This window comes from Equus quagga, chromosome 2 (genome assembly GCF_021613505.1).
Source record: "Equus quagga isolate Etosha38 chromosome 2, UCLA_HA_Equagga_1.0, whole genome shotgun sequence".
Taxonomy (NCBI): Eukaryota; Metazoa; Chordata; class Mammalia; order Perissodactyla; family Equidae; genus Equus; species Equus quagga.
In genome coordinates this window covers 45,884,278-45,907,712 of record NC_060268.1, presented here as the reverse complement: position 1 = coordinate 45,907,712, position 23,435 = coordinate 45,884,278, and the positions used below count along the sequence as shown (strand labels likewise).

Genomic DNA, 23,435 nt, shown 5'->3' with positions numbered 1-23,435 from the left:
CAAACCCAACCAGAAGCCAGAGGGCTAGGACAGTATATCTGGGTCAGCTTTCCTTGGCACAGGGAAGAGTGCGGAAGGATGGGGTGTAGATATGGAGGAGTCAACAGAGAATATCCAGCATCCCTGTCAAATTATGCCCTCAGACAAAATAATGTTTCCATTTCTATTTTTCTATTGGTGGGGAGAAGTTTGTTTGCATGCCAATGATAGGCTGACAATTTCCTCCTCGACCAGCATTATAAACTCCATGGTAACAAATGCTAAGTATTTTATTTTTCCTGGTAATATCCATTAACTTATACCTGGCCATCACTGTGATTGTATGCACTGGTCATAGCATGATAAAAATATTGGGATGGGTTTGGGAAGGATGTTGATAAAGGGAAGGGCTGGTTGAAGCATTTTATATATTGTGGTATTGATACAATATTTTGAATTTTTTCAAAAGGAAAAAGCACTAATTCTGAAGATGACAATCTATGAAATCAAAGTTTAATGTCTCCTGATACTACCCCCTGCTCATCTGTGATTTTAGGTTAATTGGCTGAAATAGCACCTTATCTCTACTTTAGCCTATTACTATCCAGTCTTGACAGTTCGTGTAGAAAGTCTTATCTGAATGGCTGCTAATTTATGAATTTTAGTAGAGGGCTCCTAATATTTGGATTCTTCTAAGCAATATGAGGTGTTTACATTACTGGACTATACAATAAGAAATGGGATCACTTGGGCATAAAAACACAAATCCACACCAAATGTGGTTCAGTCTTGTATTGTGATTTTTGTTTTAAATGCTCAGTATTTCATAAGAGTACTGTTAACAATTAGAATTTCTGGAGAATAAAAAAACATGTTGTTACAAGGAATTTCTTGGCTTCAAAGAAATGCATCAGGCATTTTGAATGGTGTTCCAGTAAAGTATTGAGCACATATGTGAGAGAAATGGAAGCCCCCGTTCTTTGTTGAAGACCAAAATTAATGTATGGTTTTCTCTGGAACTATATGGCAGAGTAAAGAGCATATTCTGTTCTGAGAAGCAACTAAAAGAGTGTGAGAACTAGAAGAGCATATGGCTAGACTAGTACCATTGGACACCCAGAATGAAGTTGGTGAGAAAGGTCTTGATTCAGAATTAGCGTGTGTGAAGTTGCGTCCAAGGTAAGCAGAAGTCATGCTCATCTTGGATCGATGGTAATATTGTCCAAACAGATGAACTCAAAGTATTTTCAGTGTCTCTATTTGTGCTGACAAAGTATCATTTAATATGTTTTCTTACAAACACTTTGATTTTCAGTTTCGCCACAAGAGTGATAATCAAGTGAATAATCGGCAATCTGAAGTGCTCATCGACGGCAAGTAAGAAACACATTCTTTGGGTTATTTTTAAGATTTCTGGGACCCCAAAACAGGTCTTGACAATTGGTGGCTTTCTCTTTTAGTTAAATATATATTTCTTTTTCCCTCTAATTTATTAAAAATTGCACTGTAAGTCCATTTTATCTTCATGACTCTTTTTTTATGTTCAGCAAATGCTTGTGCTACTCCGTCAACTTCTACTTCAAATTCCTTTGGAGTTTCTTGTCTGGAACTCAGACATATCGTTGTTGCTTTCCATATCTAGATCTAATACTATTTAGAATTGGCACATGTTTGTAGTAGACGTTTCACAAGTATTTGACTGAATTGTTTAATTTGGTAATTTCTGGTGAATATTGCGACTTTGACACATTACTGTATTAAGTGATAGTGACAAGAATTTGTATTCATTTGAGAGTTGAATTTAGAATGGATTATCTGCCATAACAAATTTTCATTGCTTTTAAATTCATCCACCAGTAAAGAAATATTTACAGGAATGTTGCTTGAATATGAAATTCTTTAAAATGTGTATTTACACACAAACAACAGAAAAAATACCTTTAGAAAACTTAGAGGTAAATTTCAAAACTTCGTTCCATTGTTTCTTGCTCTCTTTCTCTTTGTCCCTTTTTTGATAATAATAACACATGGAAAAGTAGATTTGTAACAATGTCCTTCAATCGGGCAGACAATAACATGGGCTGATGATTTTGAATCATTTGTATACTTTGAAGTAGATAGTTTTTAAAGGGAAAAATCATAAAACAGGTTAATCATGTGAGATGGAAAATTGCAAGAAATGATAAAGATATCAAGAGGGGCTAGGTAGCCTAGACAATAACTGGTAGGATCGAGGTAGTTAATCTCTTTCCATAACTAAAATGTTGCTGATCACTGATAATGTAATGAATACACATAATTTTTCTTTATTGGCTTGTTTTAGAAAATAGTGTTAAATGCAGAGTGAAGAAAAATGATCTTAATCTAAAGCCATAGTTGCAGAGACAGGGCCTCTGAAAGTGTGATCCTGGTGGGACGTGGGTAAGCCATAAAGATGCCTGGAACTGCCTGCTTTATTTCCAATGTTAGCAGGTTTTGAGTTGTTATCATTACAGTGTGGTGTTTAAAAACCTGAGTTTTGCACTCAAAGAGACGTAAGTGTGAGTTTAGTCCTGACGCTGAATAATTCTGTGGTCTTGAGCAAGTTCTTGAGAGGTGGAGACTCTTGGTAACCTGATGTGGTGTGTGGCTTTGAGCTGTCCTGTTGTGTATCTCGACTTTTTCAAGTCCTGCAGTTCTGACTAGGGATCACATCTGACATTAAACAATATGACTAATTCCCCAAGGAAGATTGGATAACCAGTCTCATTGCTTTGAAGTATCATCTCATATAAAGTGTGTCACAAATATGTGCAATCACATAATGAATCTGAACTAATGGCTCTAGCATATCTTTTAATGAAATCTCTCAAATTACCAGTTAAATTTTGTGGCAATGTCAGGGCAGTGATAGATATTGGGGTCTCTACCTGGAGGCTATAAGATTAATCCACCAACTTAGATGTTCAGAAACTCGATGACTGTATGTCTCCCACACATGCCAGCTACCATTGTCATTATTATTAGTAGTAGTATCAGCCTTACTTTCTTGTGGTTTCATGCAGCTTTTTGTTGATTCCTTAAGAGGTAGCATCTCTTTGTAATTCAATATGGTGTGATGTTTTGATAAGTATTGTTGCTGATCCTGTAAAGTTGAAGGAGAGGCTCATATCATTGAGAATGGAGTATTCCTTAGAATTTGGTGAAAAATCAGGCAAGATTTTCCATTTGTAAGGTTTCCCATTACGCTGAGCTCCTCTAGGGCAGGGGTCAGCTCTCTTGATTGTGTCTGTGTCCCTTGAGCCTGGCACAGTGTCTGTTGAATTTTCAAACTGAGCACTAACAAGAACCATTGCTGAGAGGGCAATCTACCAGAAGAGCTTGATCTGTCAAATTTTGCTGTGTTCTGTCACTAGCCCATTCCAGAGGCTGGAGTGGTGGTCTTTGCCGAATGTACTCAGGCTGTGGAGACTGGCTTTTCACTTTTTGGATTTTGAAAAGTTGGAGAAATCAAATGGGCTCAGATCTGAGATAGCCCATGGAGTTGTGAGTCCTCCTTTGGAGCCGGTGATGGTAGAAGATGCTGGTGGGGCTCTGCCCAGACCCCTGCTGTCTTCCTGTGCTCACTCCCAGCTCCTGTGTGTGTTGCTTCTAAGGGCTTACACCTGTCACCTGCTTCAGAGCCCTGCCCCTGGGCTGCTGCAGCCAATGATGGGTTGGTGCAGGAATGTTAGAGAGCAGCGCCCCTGCCTCAAGTTGAAGAAGCTCTGAGGTGTGTGATTTGCACTCTGAACGCCCATGGAGATTGGGCTGAGGATGGGACTTTGCCTGCAATCACATCCTTGCATGGCTTCTTCCCTTTCTCTGTGCTATTTCTCATTTCCCTTACCAGTTTCTCCTGGAAATAATTTCCTAATGAACCACTTGCTTCTGAATCCTCATCTCAGGATCGGCTTCTAGGGAGCTTGATCTGAGACGGTAGTTAATGCGTACTTAATCTCACGACTGTGTTGATGGAAAATAGTAAGAAAGTGCTTATGAGCCTATTCTTGGCACCTATGGGTCACTATCCAGGAATGAAGTAGAAAGCCTGGAGGGGATCAGGGGAGTCCAGGTGTTGCTGGAGGTGGTTGTCATACTGGGGCAGGCACCGTCAGTCACTTGTGGCTTCCCTTGTGTGCTCCTGGCAGAAGTCTTGGACTTGGAGTCTTCCTGCTAGGGCAGGAGGCATCACTGGCTTGCCTTAGAGGGAGGAGAGGCATGGTCAGCCTCGGGGAGGAGGTCCCTGAGGGGAATGGGAAGGGATGAAAGCAGCCAGGAGGAAACCTGGGTTCACGTAAATGATCACTGTGTGACTTTGGGCAACTATGTTCCTTCTGGGCTTCAGGTCTCCCTTCTCCTGTGCTCAGAAGCGAGGAAGGTGGGCAGCTACGTTAGGTTCAAAACATGTTTATTGAGCAACTACCATGTGTGGGCTCTAGTGCCTCCACATTTAACTCTCTTAAAACCCCAAGGTGTCGGGAGTAGTGCCCCATTTTAGAGAGTAAGAGAATAAGGCCCAGAAAGGGAGTCAGTTGTCCAGGCTTCCATGGCAAGTAAGAGCCAAAATTAGACTTCACGAAACCATGTGTAAGTGTGGACTTCATGGTGTGATCATGTCTTCACTATTTATTTTGTACTTGAAGGGTTTGGTATACAATTATAGAAATATAAACATAATTACATTTATTGAAAAGACTTTCCTTTCTCCATTGTATATTCTTAGCTCCCTTGGTGAAGGTTAACTCTCCGTAGATGTGTGGTTGAATCAACGTGAACTCGATAGAATAATAAAAAAAAATAGAGGAATAAAACCCTTTGTTTTCAATTTCACGTTTTTGGTTTTGTTACTCCTATTCCTTTCAAATCAATCTTCCTCATATGCAATCTATTATAATGTGTGAAAGAGCTTAAGGAGTAGGTGTTCTATTAGACTTTGATAAAATCTTTTGGTGACTTTAGTTTTAAAACTAAGTCAGGGTGGCATGGCATGATTCCATCCTGCAGAAATTAATGTGGCTACTGTACAGGAAGTGCATGTTTTTGCGCCAGGCTACAAAATACTGTTTGCTGACTGAATCTGTGAATGACAATAGAAACTTCAGTGTTTTACAAGTGACATTTCCTCAAGCCATGCTAACATCCTTGGCTACCGTGAGAACAACCGCAGGTGCGAGGCCACGAGAGGGAGTCTGAAAGTTGCTGCGGAGGTCATCTAACCCGGTGCTCCTCCGCTGGGCTGCTACACCTTGTGTCAGTGCCCCAGCCACACCCCAGGGCAACTCATTGAAGGTCTTGGAGGTGAGGCTCTGATTTTTTTAGTTTCCAAGGTGATTTCTAATACTTTTACATTAGAACAAGCTGAGATCAGATGCTCCAGTGCAATTACCAGGATGTTTCCCGAACACCTATAGATTTCAAATTGCTCTTGACCATCAGCTTTTTGGGCAACACATTCCACTTTATACTTTCCCAAGCATCAGTAAACTTGGGTTAAATGTCCCAAGCTCTTTCACAGAGCTGTTCCTATTAATCTCACTCAGTTATTTTTCTTTTGGAAACTGTGTGTATTTAATAGGGAGTGACAAGGGCTTTTTTTCACTCCTACAGAGTATTGTCTCTGCGCTATTCAAGTCTGGTATTCCTAAATGCCACACAATTATGGGAATAAGCATATTGTTTCAATAGGAGCAAAGTTTCTCTTCATTTCATCGACTTTTCCAGTTTGTTCGAGTGATGACTCACATTGGATATTAGGATTGAACGTTTTGTTTCATTTTTTCTTTAGTATACAGTTTTTCTTCCCATTATAAAAGTAACATATGTCCATTAAGAGAAATTTGGAAAATAAACAGTAGAAGGAAGAAAATAACATCCATACTTCCATATCCGAAAGTAATTATTGTTACTATTTTCTTTGCGTCTTTTTTTCTATGCCAAGATTTCTTATAATGGTGTGCATATATTTTTATTCTTCTGTTTTCACTTCACTTCACATCATATCATTATCATTTTTCCAATGTCTTTATACACATAATTTTTAAGGGCTGCGTAACATTCTCTTGAGTGTATGTCTCATAATTCACATAACCATTTCTGTATTGTTTGATGTTTAGTCTGTTTCCAATTTTGAAATATAATTTCTTGATCTTTATAAGTTAATAAACCCTTTTCCATAAGACTTCGTTTTTGTGACATATTTATAAAACTCACCTAGGATGATTACATGAACCCATTATTTCCATATGAAGTAATTAGAACTTGTAGCATTACTACTCAGTCCGCTGACGACAAGCTTTATCAGACTATCTAGGGTTTACGTATGAGCAGGACTAGGTTGGGCATATTGCCTGAACCCTGGGAGGTTTCAGTTCCATCAAATATGAGGATTTCCTGAATGGGTGGCTGTTAGGCCACCAACACCAAGTTCCAAGTTTATCTTTTCTTAATCATTGCACAACATCAAAAAAAGCCCAAAATGTTCTGCTTTATAAAATGTATTAGTGACACATGTAAATCCGCAAACATCAATAATTTGAAACAGTTTGAATATAAATTTTATATCATAATTACTAGCTATACAGCACTTATATTTGAGGTCCATGCATCAGTTCTGGTCTGCAGAGTTTCTGGAGTAAATTTGGGCGGTGATTCAGAAGTTTGGCTGGCAGATCCTTCAGGCAGCTACAAAGAGCCTTCTTTGTCCTGCCAGATTAGAGGCATGTAGACCGATGGTCAAAAGACCTATCATTTGCTTTTGAATTCTTGGAAATATCTTACCCAGGAGAGAGGAAATTCATGTATGGCGTTGCCCTTTGCTGGATTTGATCCAATGTCACTCTTGGGGCAGAGTGGATTATTTTTCGTATTATACATGCTCTTACTTTTTCTCTTTGAGCACCTGCAACAAAAAATACCAAAGATCATTGAACTTAATGTGTCTGAAGCTGATACATACTTAGTGTGTCTGTGTGCTTCTTACAAGTCGGGGGCGGGGGAGCCGGTGGGAGCATCGAGGTTCTGGGATCTGTTAATCACGTGGGAGAACCGATGAACACTACATTGAGTTACCTCATCTTCATCAGGGCCTGGGCACTTGCAGCTGGAGCGGAGACGTCTGTGGTTAAACACAAGGCAGAACACCAACTCTCTGAGTTTTTCATCTCTAGCCCATAAAGTAGTTTATACTTTACGATGGTACCGTGGGGTCTAGGGGACAACTATTTGGGATCCGGATGAAGAGACTTGCATATTTGAAAGGAAAATATGAGGTGAAAGAATTGATTCTTCTTTCCTTAAACAATGTTAATAAAGCAAAGTATTATGGGCTTAAATGATAATGAGTTCAAAAGCAAGCAAATGGGAGTAGTCTCAGTGCTTTTTGGACTCAGTGGAAGTGGTTTAAAAATTAACTTTTAGCTCACACTGCTAACTCACAATAAAAGTGTTTCAAAACTAGCTTCATCCTCAATAAATTAATTTCAGTTTCTTAAGTCTTGGACTGATCATTTCTTGGGCAGTTTGTGTGTGTCAGCTTTGCAGATGGAAGGGTCCATTTGCCAATGGGCTGGTTTCTGTATGTGAGCAGTGACGTTGCTATAGTTTTTATAAATAGATTTTCCATTGTAATCAATTATATTGCATGAATACAATTTTTTTAAGTGTTGCATTTCCAAATGGTGACTATTTCCCAAATGAGGTACATCTTGAAATAACGGGAAATTATAACACTTCAAAACTCCACACATGGGCTTTGCAGTGGCATCTCCTGATTTCTTCTTAAAGTTTATGCAACCCAGATGTTACTGCTCCCTTTTGCTCCTCTTAAAGCTCCCTCAAAGAAACCCTCTCCCACATAAAAGTGTTAGACAGCAAGGTAGAGTTGAATGAAGGTTTTGTTGGGCATGTAAATGAGGAGGTTTATTTCACACTCCATGGCAAACACCGTGAAATTTCATTTTAACTCTTTTCTTCCCCGAAATTCCGTTTCTCTGCTGCTGGCCGTTGTAACCTCTCCTTCTCCCAGTCCGTGCTCAGTGTAGTTGGCTCCAGTCTCCTTTTCTCAGTGTCTGGGGCCCCTCCTATTTATCTCCCTTTTATCTTGCAAAGTAGTGTGGTTCTTCCTTGGCTCCAAACTCAAACCCATCACAGCTGCCTACCAAAATAGCAAGCTCATCCGTTGCTAGGACCCGCTTATCTTAGTTGACAACGGAAGTTAAAAATACACCAAGTTCTATGTCATATTTAAAACTTGATTCTCCTTTTTAAAAATAGGTTTATGCATCTCTTTTCAGTTGTCCTAGGGAGGAGATCTAGAATTTCTTTTGAAAAGACAAACCCAACCTAAACCACAAAGGCCTTGGAGATGTTAGAGCATTATTAATGTAAACCCTTCTTAAGACCTTAAAATATGACAACTAAAAGAGGTGATAACATTATAGTGAATAAGTTTGCTTTCAATCAGAGCCCACAGGTTGTCTATACCAAACCAAACAGATGTTTTAACTTAAAGCATTTGTCAGTTAACTTCTTATTGTTGATTAACACATTTCTATTACAAGGGCATTTTGCTTTAGATGTCCTGAGATAATCTCAATGGGTTAATTACTTTTTTTTAAATTGAGGTAAAATTGGTATGCACCATTATATAGTTTATATACAAATATAATATTTAAATATAAGGTGTATGACATTATGATTTGATATCTGTATACACTACAAAGTAATCAGCACCAAAAGTTTAGTTACTGCTCATCATCACACAATTGACCTCCTTCACCCATTTTTGCCTACTCCCCAATCCTCTTCCACTCTGGTAACCACCAGTCTGTTCTCTGTTTCTATGAGTTTGTTTTTGTTTTATTCATTTGTTTTATTATTTTAGATTAGACATATGAGAGAAATCATACAGTATTTGTCTTTCTCCATCTGACTTATTTCACTTAGCATAATACTTCAAGTTCTGTCCATGTTGTGGCAAGTGGCAAGGTTTCATTCTTTTTTATGGCTGAGTAGTATTCCACTGTATGTATATACCACATTTTCTTTATCCATTCATCCACCAATGGACACCTAGGTTATTTCCATATCTTTGCTATTGCAAGTAATGCTACAATGAACATAGGAATGCGTATATCTTTTCCTCTTTTTGTTGTTCTTTTTTGAGGAAGATTAGCCCTGAGCTCCTATCTGCCGCCAATCCTCCTCTTTTTTCTGAGGAAGACTGGCCCTGAGCTAACATCCGTGCCTATCTTCCTCTACTTTATATGTGGGATGCCTGCCACAGCATGACTTGACAAGCAGTGTGTAGGTCTGCACCTGGGATCCAAACTGGCGAACCCCAGGCTGCTGAAGTGGAATGTGTGAACTTAACCGCTGCACCACTGGGCCGGCCCCTATATCTTTTCCTTTTTAGAAAAATTTTTTTAAATTGAAGTATAGTTGACATACAGTATTGTATTAGTTTCAGGTTTACAACATACTAATTAAAAATTTATTTACATTACAAATAGTCACCCTGATAAGACTAGTTACCATCTGTCATAAAAAGTTATTATAATATTGTTGACTGTATTCCCTATGCTATATATTACATCCTGTGTCTTATGTGTTATGACTGGAAGTTTATACCTCTTATCCCCCTTACCTATTTTGCCTTTCCCCACATGCCGCTCCTCTCTGGCAACCAGCAATTTGTTCTCTGTATCTATGAGTCTGTTTCTGTTTTGTTTTGTTTGTTCGTTTATTTACTTTTTAGATTACACATATAAGTGAAATCATATCCTTCTTTCTCTGTCTGGCTTATTTGACTTAGTGTAAGACCCTCTAGATCCATCTATGTTGTCACAAATGGCAAGGTTTCATTCTTTTTTTTAGGGCTAAGTAACATTCTATTGTGTATACATCAATGGGTTAATTTCTTCCATGCACTTTAGATTGGTATATTATCTGTTTTTTGTGGGTGGAAAATTAAGAAGACTTAAAAGAGTACAAAGAAAACATAGAAATTACTCTTGATTTTACTGACTAGATCTGAGTAAACTACAATGAACTTCTGAAGGCATTTCATTACTTCCTGTCCTCCTCCACTTTTGTTTTCTCCTCTTCTTTTCCCTCAATTCCTCCATACGATATCCATTTAAAAACAATTGAGATTATGCTATATCCTATTGTCATGGTTTGAACAGTGACCTCCCTCCCCCAAGATATGTCCACTGGAACATGTGCATATGATCTTTTTGGGAAAAAGGTCTTTGCATATATAATTAAGTCAAGGTTCTTGAGATGAGATCATCCTGGTAATCCAGTCACATGTGTCTTTATAAGAGAAGAGAAAGGAAGAAGATACACAGAAAAGAAGGTGCTATGAAGATGGAGGCAGAGATTGGAGTTATATAGACTCAAATCGAGGAAAGCCTGAGGCTCCCAGAAGCTGGGAAAGAGGCAAGAACAGATCCTTCTCTAGAACCTCAGAGAGAGTGTCACCTTGCTGACACCTTGAGTTTGGAATTCTAGCCTGTAGAACTGTGGGAGAATAAAGCTTTGCTGTTTATGGTCATCTGTTACCGTGTACCTAGGGAGTGAATACTCGCTCGTTTTTAGCTTTTAATTGAGAGGTTCTATGTTTGTCTACTTGTCCATTCTTTCACTCATTAAATGTCTCCTATGTGTCAGGCAGAATGTTATATGCTGGGGATGCAGAGTTAAATAAGACATAATTTCTGCCCCAAATGTAATGTAATCGTACATGTACGATACATGATAGGTTTATTTCTAGAATTGCCATGATGCTCTCATATTTCATTATTTTTACTCATGGATGTGATGAATGAGCAAAATGACTCATCTCATTAGGAATGTGCAGCTTTCAAAAATTCTTATCAGTATTCAGCCTCTGTAGACAAACCAGTGCCAGGTGGTAGCAAACCTTAGTAGGATTGGGAGCCTGGTGGGAAATGGTGCTTTGAAGCTGTAATTCAGGGGAACTTACCACCTTTAAACTTGAGTAGTATTCTCAAAAACGAAGATCTATGTCCTTATTTCATGTCAGGAATTTAAAAAATTTTCCCTACTGGGGCCTGCCCGGTGGCGCAGCGGTTAAGTTCACACATTCCGCTTCTTGGCAGCCTGGGGTTCGCTGGTTTGGATCCTAGGCACAGACATGGCACTGCTTGGCAAAAGCCAAGCCACATATAAAGTAGAGGAAGATGGGCATGGATGTTAGCTCAGGGCCAGTCTTCCTTAGCAAAAAGAGGAGGATTGGCAGCAGTTAGCTCAGGGCTAATCTTCCTCAAAAAAATAAAAAAATAAAAATTCTCCCTACTTGTTAATCTTTGGCAGGGGTTAGATGTGCAACAATAGAAGAAAATAAAAATAGGGGCAGAGAGCATAGAAAATAAGAGTAATGATCTCTAGATTAGATCTAGCGACTCAAATGCACCTGGGTAATTTGGGGAATGTAAGAGTGATATTGTCAGCAACACGTGGAAAGAAAATTCTGGCAGTGGCATTGTGGACCAGTTAGGAGAGATAAGGAAGAAAGAGAAGGTGAGATTGGGATTGTGATGCTGAACACTGCAGATGGAAGGAAATGGACTCTAATGATGGAGAAAGAATAGGTTTTGAAGATGTGACGAAAGTTGACAGCATTTTTAAGTGGAGAATATATGTGGAATAAAGTATGCTTTCTGTAAGGTTTAGAAAAGAAGTGAGCATTTATTCAAAATAAATACTTATTGGAGTTTAAATTTGATTAATGTTTAGCATTAAGCCCAGTATGGGAGAGTTCCAAGGGAAAAGAGAAAAGCAAAGCATTGAGAAATGCAATTGAGATTAGAGAGGGCTTCGTGGAGGAGAACACATGAACATCAGTGAAGAGTGGTGGTGTGCTGCTGGCAACAGGGCATGTGTTTCATTCAGATAATCTGATCTGCTCTGCGTGTCAGTCAACATGTGCTGAGGCTTCATCAGGGACATGAAGCAGAAGTGTTACAGGGGCACTGGGAGTAGGACAGGGATTTGTGTTTACCGCTCATCCATCTATGATTCAACTGACATTTCTGTAACACTTCTCTGTGCCAGCTGCCATGCTAGATACTAGGGATACAGGGATCATTAAGACCCACATTCCTCCCCTCAAGGAGCCTGGAGTCCAGGGGAGGAGGTGGACAAATAGACTATTATTGTATAGCAATAGGTGCCATGATAAAAGGAAGCGTGAGGTGCTCTGGGAGCACACACGTGGGAGGACCCTAACACAAGTTTTGGGAGGCGGGTAGCAGGGATATTATTATCTCAGATTAACTCATGGAAGAATTGGCTCCCAGCAAAGGGATCAGCCATTCAAGAGCTAATTGAATGGTGGGGTGAGAGGGAGGGGAGAACACAGGAGGATTAGGAAAGGGTCTGGACTGTAAGGGATGACTAGCTCTTCATAGGTTTTTTGCAGAGAAAGGATAAGAACATGCTGGAAGCAAAATACAGATAAATGAACTAGCATAAATTCATCCTTACCCCATCCCTTTCCCATCTCTCCAACTATGTGCTCTGATAAAATGTAGTCCAGCCATGACTGCCACCTGCATATATAGGCTACTCTTTATAGGGCTGTTGGATGACACAGCAGTGAGAACCTCTGTTGTCCTTCTACCGATGAGGCGGGAAGGTATTGGGGAAAGCCCCGCAGTCTGGTGTCAGGAGACTGAGGTCTGGTCCCTGCTCTGTCACTACTTGACCCTTGACGAGGACAAAGGACTTCAGTTTTCTCATCTATAGAACAAGGGGTTTGGATACCAGTAATTCTCAAACTTTTCTTTTTCCAATCTGCAGAACTCTTTCAAACGAAATCTTATATGGAAGCCTAATATATGGAACAGACACAAAAAGAGGGCCAGAGAGTATGGAAAGTAAGGTTGCTGCTCAGGATGAAACTGGGATGGGGGCCAGAGCAGGTGCCCTCGGCTGCCCTCTCACCCTCTGTGATAGCCCCCAAGGGCCTTCCGTGAACATCAGTGGACCACATGGCACTCCTCCAAATGAGATCTGAGGTCCAAATCACTTGGGATGCAGACCTATGGGCCCTCCCCAGACCTCCTGAATCAAAATCTCTGCGTCTGGGGCCTGGAATCTTATTTTCAATCAATCAATCAATCAATCAATTTTTATCCACACTGAATTTGAGTACAATTGGGCCAGGTATTCAAGGTCCCTCCCAGCCCTTAAATACTTTGACTCTGCGAAGCTCTTCGGCTGTGTCATGATGGTGAGGAGCCTAAGAAGGGAAGTCAGCGGCTCTACAGGATAAAAAGATTTAACAGAAAATGGGAGTTTGGAAGTAAGGATGGGTATGATGGTAATAATAATAAAAATAAAATAATAACAATAGTAGAGATGATGGTGGAAAAGGAGAGTCAGATATAAGAGAGTAAGTTACAGAATGGATTAGGGAAAGAAGAGAGGAACTTTAACCCTAGGATCTTCCAACAGTGAGGATATTTGTATTCCAGAAGGAATAAATGGTAGCAGAATGTAAGGAGACAATTCAGAGCATGAGGCTGCCAGAGTTAATGCCCTGGCCAGATATTCCCACGAGTCATGCTTGTCTCTATTGTAGCACATAATGTCATGATGGTCTTCTTACCTCTCATTTATTTGTCTATGTTTATTGATGCTTGTTATGTGCCAGGTACTGTGTTAGGTGCTGGAAATGCAGTGAACCCAAACAGACATGGTCTCTGCAACCATGGAGCTTAGTGTCTAGCAGGGGGATGTAGACAATAAAATAGTCATGCTAAGTAGTGTATAATTACAAGCTGAGGCAAGTGCTGCTAAGGAAAAAGTTATGGTTCTAAAGAAAAGTTATTTTGTCTGTGTGGGTGAGTGGGCAGAGGTAAGTCAAGTTAGGAATGGGTTCTTTGAGGAAGTGGTAAATTTGAGCTGAGAACTTAATAACTACTTAATAGCCAGTTAATTAGGCAAGGATGAGGTGATGGGATGGGAAGGAGAATTACACAGTGGGAACAGCATGTGCAAAGGCCCTGTGGAGGGAAAGAGGATGTGATTATGAGAGACTGAGTGGCAGAAGCACAGAGAGTAAGGCTGAGAGATCAGTGTGAGACAAGGCTGGCAAGGCAGTTAGAAGCCAGACTCTGCAGGGCACATTAAGAGTTTGAGTTTTTTCCCCAAGAACAGAGAGAATACATGGAAGGATTTGCTGTTGGAAAAGCTCATGCCTGCTGCATGGAGGAAAAGCCAGCGGAGGAGGGCCAGGGTGGATGTGGGAGAGGGTGGTTGCCTGTTGCTCTACTTGTCTGTCCTTCCTTATACTATTGTGAGTTACTGGAGCCTGAGATCATCTCTTATTCCCATCACCTAACTAAACAGTGTCCTACGTGTAGTCGATGCTCAATAATTGTATGGTGGATGAGCCAAATGCATTAAAATGAATTAAATGAATCATTTTGAGCTAGATCAGAATATCTTTGAGGTATTTCCCTTCTCCCTACCCCCTTTCTTCCCTGAAACTAATATGGGGTAAGGGGAGGTGGCCACATATTGCGTGTTCTGTACTCATCATTGTCTACTATCATTGGCATTGGAGAATAGTGTTTACTGTGGGGTCATTGGACACCAAACTCATCTGTAATCCAAGTGCTCAGTGTTACTAGGGGTCTCCCTGACATCGCTGCACCTTAACATGCGTGAAACTGTGTCTGACATTTAAAGAAAGGAAGAGGATTAAGTCCATCTGGGCTTCATTTCTGAATTAGCAGACCTCAAGGAAGTATTTGAAACAATGCTTACTGTTTCTTTCACAGCTGCCCGTGGGTTGCAGCATGTCAAAAAAAACCAAAAGTGTGGACCCTGGGCAGCCCCAGACACTTGGGTGGGGATGCAGAGATGGGCTCCCTCGTGTCTGCATCAGACATTTCCCTCCAGCAGGACTTTCCGAATCGCCTGGCTAATGAATCCTTTTAACCCAGCTCGCCTCATCTGGTTACCTTGCCCCTTTCCAGGCATTTGTGTGTTCAGACATACTTTCCCTCTTCACACTGCTAAATTTAAGGCTCAATTTTCAAATCAAATCCTCATCTGGCTGGCTGCTGAGAAATCACATGTGGAGAGCTGAGAGACCCAGGCAGGGAACTGTGCCCTCGCTTCTGGAGAGCAGATCTGGAAACCATATGAACTGTAAATAGTTTTAAAATGTAAAAAAGTAAAGTTTTCTGCCAAAAGGAGAGAGCTGAGGTTTTCTTCTTTCTAGACTCAGTTATTAGGTATCTGCTGGAAATTACTGACCTCTTGCATGCAATCTGTTTGCTGTCAGCTGGGCCTGGACAATCCAGGTTTAACCCCTTGAGGATTCTGCTCTGCCAACACTTGCTTTATGAGAACTAGGTTTTGGGCTCATAGCGATGTAAGTTGTTAGGTACATGATTTTAATGGAAATTTGCCTTCTTTCACTTAGTGCTTTATTCTGAAACTTGGGTGATAGAAATAAGTTAATATTTTTTAAGACAAATAGAGCCTAATTTTCCAGTAAGTGCAGGAAAAAGAATAAGTAGGAAAAGTGATGTGGCTTCCTTGATTTGCTCCCCATTAGGTCACTAACGTGCCACAACAGCACTGCTCACTTGAGAAATATTGTTCAGCATATGTCCTGTTTTCTTTCTTGGGCTTTCTCTTTTTCACTCAATCCTTCATTACAGAAAGTACTTCTGTAAAACCTCTTTTTTTTTTTTTTTTGCCTTTGGCCTCAATTCTTGATGCCGAGGCAAAGAGATGCTGTCACTCTTTCTTGTACATAGACTACCAGTGACCCCCTTTCATTCTGTATTAGCAAATATCTCCAGATTCTTCTTTTTTTGTCTGTATTCCAAATCTTGTTCTTCCTCTGTGTCTCTTTTCTCATTCTTCTTCTGCGGGTAGAGAAGAAAGAACTCTGGAATCGAGAGACCCTGAATGATAGAAAAACGACATTCAATATAGGCCCTTTTAAGTAGAGAACATTTTAGAATATGAGATGTCTAAAAAAGCAGAGATTATAGCAGAGCTTAAGCAAATAAATATGCAAGGGCTCACAGCACAAATACTTAGAACTGGCGTGCTGATTTGTTGGCATTGTGTTTCCAATCTGGTACTGATAATGTTGAACTAATAGAAGTTCTACTCAGTGGTACCCAATTATTGGCCACCGTCCCCAGCATGAAATCTCCAAATTAACCAAATCGAAAATACAACTCCAGCGGTGGCTCTTGTGATTAGGAAAGAAATTCAGAACAGAGAAGATTGTTTATACACATGTTTAGATCTGTTTTTGCAGGATACAAATAAAACCATGAGGCCTGAAGCCCCCGATAGCTAGAAAGCATAGAGGGCTTAGGGGAGTGTGAGACCAGCCTGTCGTTGCTCTGAAGTAGAAAAATGTCATCCTGGAGCTGAGTGGAGTGCACAGGATAGAGAATTTTCCAGAAAGTAATGAAAAGGGCAATTTTTTGGCAAAAAGCTTTCATCTTCCTAATAGAGAAAATCACAGTCTAGTCCAGACAAAAAAGCATCATCTAGACATATCCAGGGGACAGAAAATTGTAGAGATTTTGGGAGTTGAGAGATGCCAGAGAGAAATGAAGGAATTGTATTAGAAGGCCTTTATCATCCCTCTTGTCTCTACAACATGAGAAATGGAACCACAGTTTGATGTATCAACTCTCAACTCAAAGCTTCCAGCTGTTCCAGGGACATAGAGAGCTGCAGTGTGTGGACACAGGGCAGCGGATGTGCTGGGACTCCTACCAGGAGCCAGGCTTACCGAGGCCAGCAGGGCCTAGAAAGAGTGGACTCGTTTGGGAGTTCTCCTTCATGTCCCAGGTCGGGACAGGGGAGAATGTTACAGTTGCTGCTTAGTCTCCAAACCTATTGGCTTGACTTGGAAAGACTGATAGGCTCAACAATAGATTCAATCTTGTTGAGGCCATTTGAATTATTGTCCCAGCACTATTGAAACAAGACATATGGCAGCTCTGAACCAAAGAGGAATGTGTAGGTCTGTCTGTCTTAGTTCCCCGAATACCGAGGATCTTCTGTGTACCAGTGATAATTAACATGCCATGCTAGTTTCATGATTCACATTTTGTGGAGAGATGACAAAATGGATAGTTTCACTATAATGAATAGGATGATGGGGGTATTCATGGACTGCCATGGAAGTACTGAAGAGGGGGTACTTAGCCCAGTCTAGGGGTCAGAGGAGACTTCCTGGGAGAAGTGAGTCTTTAAATAAAATTAATCAATTAAGGGGTCGGCCAGGTGGCACAGTGGTTAAGTGCGCACGTTCCGCTTCTCAGGGGCCTGGGGTTTGCCGGTTCGGATCCCGGGTGCGGACATGGCACCGCTTGGCACGCCATGCTGTGGCAGGCATCCCACATATAAAGTAGAGGAAGATGGGCACGGATGTTAGCTCAGGGCCAGGCTTCCCCAGCAAAAAAGAGGAAGACTGGCAGTAGTTAGCTCAGGGCTAATCTTCCTCAAAAAAAAAAAAATTAAGAAGGTAAAAGGGGCTGGCCTGGTGGTGCAGTGGTTAAGTTTGCACGTTCCACTTTGGCGGCCCAGGGTCCCCCAGTTCGGATCCCAGGTGTGGACCTACACACTGCTTGTCAACCCAAGCTGTAGTGGGGTCCCACATAAAAAGTAGAGGAAGATGGGCACAGATGTTAGCTCAGGTCTAATCTTCCTCACAAAAAAGAAGAAAAAGAGAATGTAAAAAAACCCAGAAAAGTCAAAATTTCTACTTTTTAGAGAAAAGTATATCCTTTATTGTTGTATTGGTTTATTTGTTTTTTGCAAATATGCATATATGCAAAAAAGCTCATGCAGCATATACAATTTTGAATTCCACTTTTTTATTTTGACACGACTCATATACAACTTTAAAAATTCTTTGAAATGTAGTTTTGATAGCTAAATAATAGATGTGGTATAATTGTTCATTCCGCTATTGTTGTATAATTATTTTTTGTTTCTAATTTTTTATTTCATACATAACTCTCGGGCGAACAACTTGGAATGTAAATGTTGTATGCATCTTTCATTATTTCTTTAGGTTGTATTTCTAGGGACTCTAGATTTTACCTTTTTTTAAGATTCTTAATATATATTGTTAAATTGCTTTGTAGGACGTTTGTGCCATTTATCCTCCCATTTGAACAAAGGAGTGGTTTTTCCACAACATCATCACAACTTTGAGTATTATCTTTTAGAAAATCTAGGCCAACTGGATAGGTATAAACAGGTGTCTTTTAAAAGACATTAGCTTTAAAATTCACTAGTTTCTAGTGAAGGTGATTATTTTTTCAAATATTTGTTAACTGTATTATTTCTCTTTTTAGTGACTTGTCTATATTCATTGCATATTGTTGGTCTATAATATATTTTTGTGTTCTGCGATGGGGTTCACTGATGGATGGACCCAATTCCTGATGAAGGGGCGTCAGAATATATTTTAAATTTTGTCTTCTAACAATTCCTCCGGTGGGAAACAATGACATCCCTACATTGTACACAGAGATGTTGCTTCAGGGTCTTAGCTGGTGTAGTGTGTATGTTGAGTATAGTTTCTCCAAGCAGGACAGGGTTGTGCTAAGCCATCTACATTCCTGACAATTTTCTTTCTATAAAACAACTCAGATCAAAATATATTCCTGCTAAAAATTCCTTTGTAACTCCCATACCCTATCCTTACCATCACAGCACCTATTCCAATCAAGCTTCCAGCTAGCCTTCCTAACATTATCTACAATCCCATGGAATGTCTTGCTTTCCTTAAACCTGCAATGTGCTCTTTTCTTTCTCCCTTTTTCATCCATCAGGGCTCAGCTCTTGTGTTAATCATTTCTGGAAATCCCTCCAATATCTATTTCAGGGAGGTAGAACAGTCGGTACCCTCTTTGTGCTCCCAACAGCATGTACACATCACCAGGCTAGAGTTAAGCACGGCATTTCAACAGTGCATTCTAGGCTTTCCCCTTGACTGTGAGCCTCTTTGGTGCGGGAACCATACTGTGTTTACACTCAGTGCTTGGCCCACTGCCTGACATATAGTCGGTACTCGATATGTGTTGACTTCAGCAGAATCCACTTATTCTTTCAACCAGAAATGTACATTCATGACATAAATCATAAAGAAGAAATTGGAAATTTAAAGATGTGAAAGAAGTTGGCATCCCTGTGGGATGTGCATCTTGCCTTATAACCATATGAAATGTAAGTCAGAAGAGCATACTTTGAAGAAAATGAATAATGATTTTATTCTCGAAACTGTTATACTTTGCCCTGCATTGATTCATCCTATCCTTACCCTTTTTCCAGACTTTATGGTTATCTCTGCTGGATTTTTAGGGCTTTCTCAGCAGGTGTAGCCATCTGGAACTATTACTCACTTCAGCCCTAGAACTAAATATGCTAATAACACAGCATGGGTAACCAAGTAAAAAACTAGTCCATTCAAATATTCATTCAAGAAATATGTATAGAGCCCCTAATATGTGCCAGACTAGGGATACAGAAATGAGCAGGACAGACACGTCCCTATCCTGAGGAGCCTACTATCTAGTGAGGAAGAGAGACTGTAAGCAAAATACTAATATGTAATATGGTTTCAGGTAGTTATAAGTGCAGCAAAGAAAACAGAATAGGATAATAGGATAGAGAGCAATGGGATGGGAGGCGGGGAGATGGATTTAAATAGGGTGGCCAGAGAAGGAGATGATATTTGAGTTGAGAGGGAGCTAGCCATGCCAAGATCTTGGGTAAAAGGAACAATAAGTATCAAGTCCCCAAAGTGGCAATGAACTTGACAGTAAGATGTCTACTGTGGCTAGAGCATTGTGATTAAGGGAGGTTCAGAGGGGTTGGCAAGAGCCAATTCTTATAGATCATAGTAGGAAATTCCAATTTTGTGCTAAATGTAATGAGAAGCCATGAGAGAGTTTTAAGCAGAAGAATGACATGGTGTGACAAAGAGATTTCCCTGGCTGCTATGTGAACAGTGAACAGCAGAGAGGGGCAAGAGCAGAATGGAAGTGACAAATTGTGAGTTTCCTACTGTTGTCCAGTTGAGATGATGATGCCATGGACTTGGAGGTGAGGAGAGAAGAAGTATGAATAGTTCTATTTTTTTTAACAGTTTTATTTTTATTTTTTTATTTATTTCATTTCATTTTATTTTTTTTGAGGAAGATCAGCCCTAAGCTAACATCTGCTGCCAATCCTCCTCTTTTTGCTGAGGAAGACTGGCCCTGAGCTAACATTGGTGCCCATCTTCCTCTACTTTATATGTGGGACACCTGCCACAGCATGGCTTGCCAAGCAGTGCCATGTCTGCACCAGGGATCCGAAATGGTGAACCCTGGGCCACCGAAGCAGAACGTGTGCACTTAACTGCTGCGCCACCGGGCCAGACCCTGAATATTTTTTATTACGGATTTTCAAGCACATGAAAATATAACATTACAATGAACTCTTATTTATGTATCGCCCAGCTGCAGCCACCACCAACTGCCTGCTATTTTTGTATCCATTCTCATTTTTTTATTTTCTGGAGTATTTTAAAAGCAAATCCTATATATCATATCATATTGTCAGTAAACACCACTTTAGTGTTTCTCTTGAGCAGATAAGAACTTATAGTATATCCAGCCATAATACCATTACTATACCTAATAAAGTAGCACTACTCCCTTAATATCATCCAATACCCGCAAATTGAGATGCATTTTGAAGGTAGAGCCAATATGAGTGCTGCTGTATTGAGTGGGTGTGAAGAGAGAAAGGAGGAGTGGTTCTTGGCTGAGGTTCCAAGATGGGGAAAACTGGGGAAGAAGTATGTTATTGTGGCGGTGGTTGTTTTTTTCGCCTGGACTTGGAAATCAGAGTTCTATTGAGATATTAGTCGTTCTGTAGGGATGTAGAATGGACATTTGAAACTTAGGGGAAAGGTCTGGTCTAAAGATATATTTGAAAGTCATCTGGCCAAATAGGGTGAGAGCCCAGATGCTAGATAGTGGGGAGAGGAGCTCTGGGGCACGCCCAGGTTTGAAGATGGGAAGATGAGAAAGGGCTGGCTAAGGGTTTGAGAAGGAGGGACTGATGAAGTAGGAAGAAAACTAAGGGAATGTGGTGCTCTGGATTTAAAGCAAAGAAAGTGTGGAAGCAGGAGGGAGTAACTGTGCTGGGAAAAGTGAAGACTGAGAACGAATCCTCGGATTTAGCAAAGGAAGAGAGATTGCAGTTGAAGGATAGAGACAAATTCTGATTAGGGAAAGCATGACTAATCCAGAAGAGGAGATACTGGATATAGATAGGTCTTCTGAAGACTTGAAATAAAAATTGGAATGTACCATCCTTATAATGAGGTACTTTATAATAAGAAAAAAAGTAGTCACAATACTTTAAGGTATATATTATGTTATAGTTTACAAAGTTCTTTCATAAATTTATCTGATATAAAACTTACAGATGTCGTGATAGATATGCCGTGTTTAAATGTCAGGTGGGTTTATCCCATTTTAAAACCTCAGTTTTATGAATAAAGAGGCATTCTGAGGGGTTGTTGTGAGCCAATTAATGTAGGTGATGGTAGGGAATTCCAATTTTGGTCAACTTCTTGCCCAGGTGACATGCCTGCTTGGAGGTGAACTTGCACCCAAGTCCATGTCTTCTGATTCTAATGACACAGACTCTTTCTTCCATGTTACATCATGTCTTTGGTAAATAGGAGGTCAGGATTCTTCTCTTTAAGAATATAAGGATTTTTAAAAAGTTGATTGCAACTGCTGGCCTATTCTAAACAATATTTTGTTTCTATAGATATCAAGATTGTCCCTATAGAGTCAACCCCAAAGGACAGTCTTTACTATAAAATTTCCTAGTTTTTGTTTAAACAATCCACTAGGATGTGTCATTCATGAATTTGAAACATTACCTTGAACTCTGTTTCTCCTCATAATGAAAGTGTCTAGCGTACAAAACTGACGGCCCAACGAAAGAAATTATTCTAGTAATTGTGAGCAAGAAGATTTATCCTGGTCCTGAGAGAAATATGAATGACATAATAGTTGAAGCCTCCGAAAGCGGAGATATTTTACTCATGACCACAACCAAATCCTGATTGAAATCTGGTGGCGTGATGTTAAGTCATGATTCTGAGAAGCCAAGTCCAGAGGGACCAGAGTAATACGGTCCAGGCGTATAGTTTTCTGATGAGCTCACTGTACAAGGGGACAAAGCTGGGACTGTCTTGAGGAAAAGAAGTTAAGATATCCTTTATTTGACAATTTCTCTGGTCTATCAATTTTCTCATTGGGATTTTGGTGACAGCTGCGTGGCAAACCGTCTAACCCTGTGGTCATTCTCCCGAAGTATAGGTACTCTTCATTGCTGACTGGAAGAATATCCACGTGCTCCAGGTATTAGAGGGCAGAGATGATTTAATTGGGGTTATTTAAGAGCCGGGTTTATATTTTCCCACTCGTCTCTAGGTTTCTTGATAACCACAGTCTGTATCTAATTCCAGTTGTAGCTCCAATACTCAATGCAGTGCCTGGCTCAGAATGCTCATTTTGTGTGTGTGGAACCATCTGGAACTCATTAACGAAGGGTGATGGTACCTCACATGCCAGTGGATGATGATCTAATTAAGAATTCTACCTACATGCTATCCTATTTCTGAGGAACTCCAAATGATAAGTATGACAACCTACTGTGAAGTCATGTTTTAAAATTTTCTTAGAAAGTGTTTAGGAGTTAACATGACTACACATCTAGTAAGTAAATAAACTCTTAATCTTCCAGTGATATCCTTAGCTGTCCTTTGTGCTGCAGAATCAGGAATGCTGTTTCTAGAAATACTAGGTTCTCTGACCAGAGCGAACCACATCATCCCACTGAGAGACGCCTTTACTTTGTCTGCGTTGGTGTGGCATGTATTATTACTTGGCATGTTAAATAACTAATTTCTTCTGGCTTAACAGACATTTGATTCTCTCTTAATCTGGCCCTGTATAGGAAAATTGATTAAGAATACCACTAGAGGCAATGGGAAAGCATAATATAGGCCTTTTATCCTAGAACCAAGATATTCAGGTTTTATTCTCCTACATTGGGAGCTATCTTCTTTTGGAGTGTTTTTCAAAAAGAAAAGTTGTTATTCACTACTGAATTAGATAAGAGCATATTCTCTGATTTCCTCAAAAGAAGATGTGGCACCGGAGATGAAGAGAATGGTTGATCTACTCAGGCTAAGGTGATTGCTTGTAAATTTTTTCCCATCAAAATATGTTCTTCGTATAAGGAATATTTCAGAAAAAGTTATTTTTCCTATAGACATTATTCTTAGGATATTTGGGTAGTCAGCAGTTATCTGTAGAATATTTTTTAATGGAAAG

At 40.1% G+C, this 23,435-nt stretch overlaps 1 protein-coding gene across 6 annotated transcripts in view; it reads left to right on the top strand.

The window, feature by feature from the left end:
- The window catches only part of ATP8B4 (ATPase phospholipid transporting 8B4 (putative)), a 217,090-nt gene that overhangs the window by 67,075 nt on the left and 126,580 nt on the right, over nt 1-23,435 (top strand). For all 6 annotated transcript variants that reach the window (XR_006887667.1, XM_046655054.1, XM_046655056.1 and 3 more), the window contains exon 7: nt 1,295-1,356. Coding sequence is in view for 5 of the 6 variants with exons in the window: in XM_046655054.1 (XP_046511010.1) it covers nt 1,295-1,356 (62 nt within the window). In the remaining variant the exon portion in view is untranslated. The remainder of the gene's footprint in view (nt 1-1,294; nt 1,357-23,435) is intronic.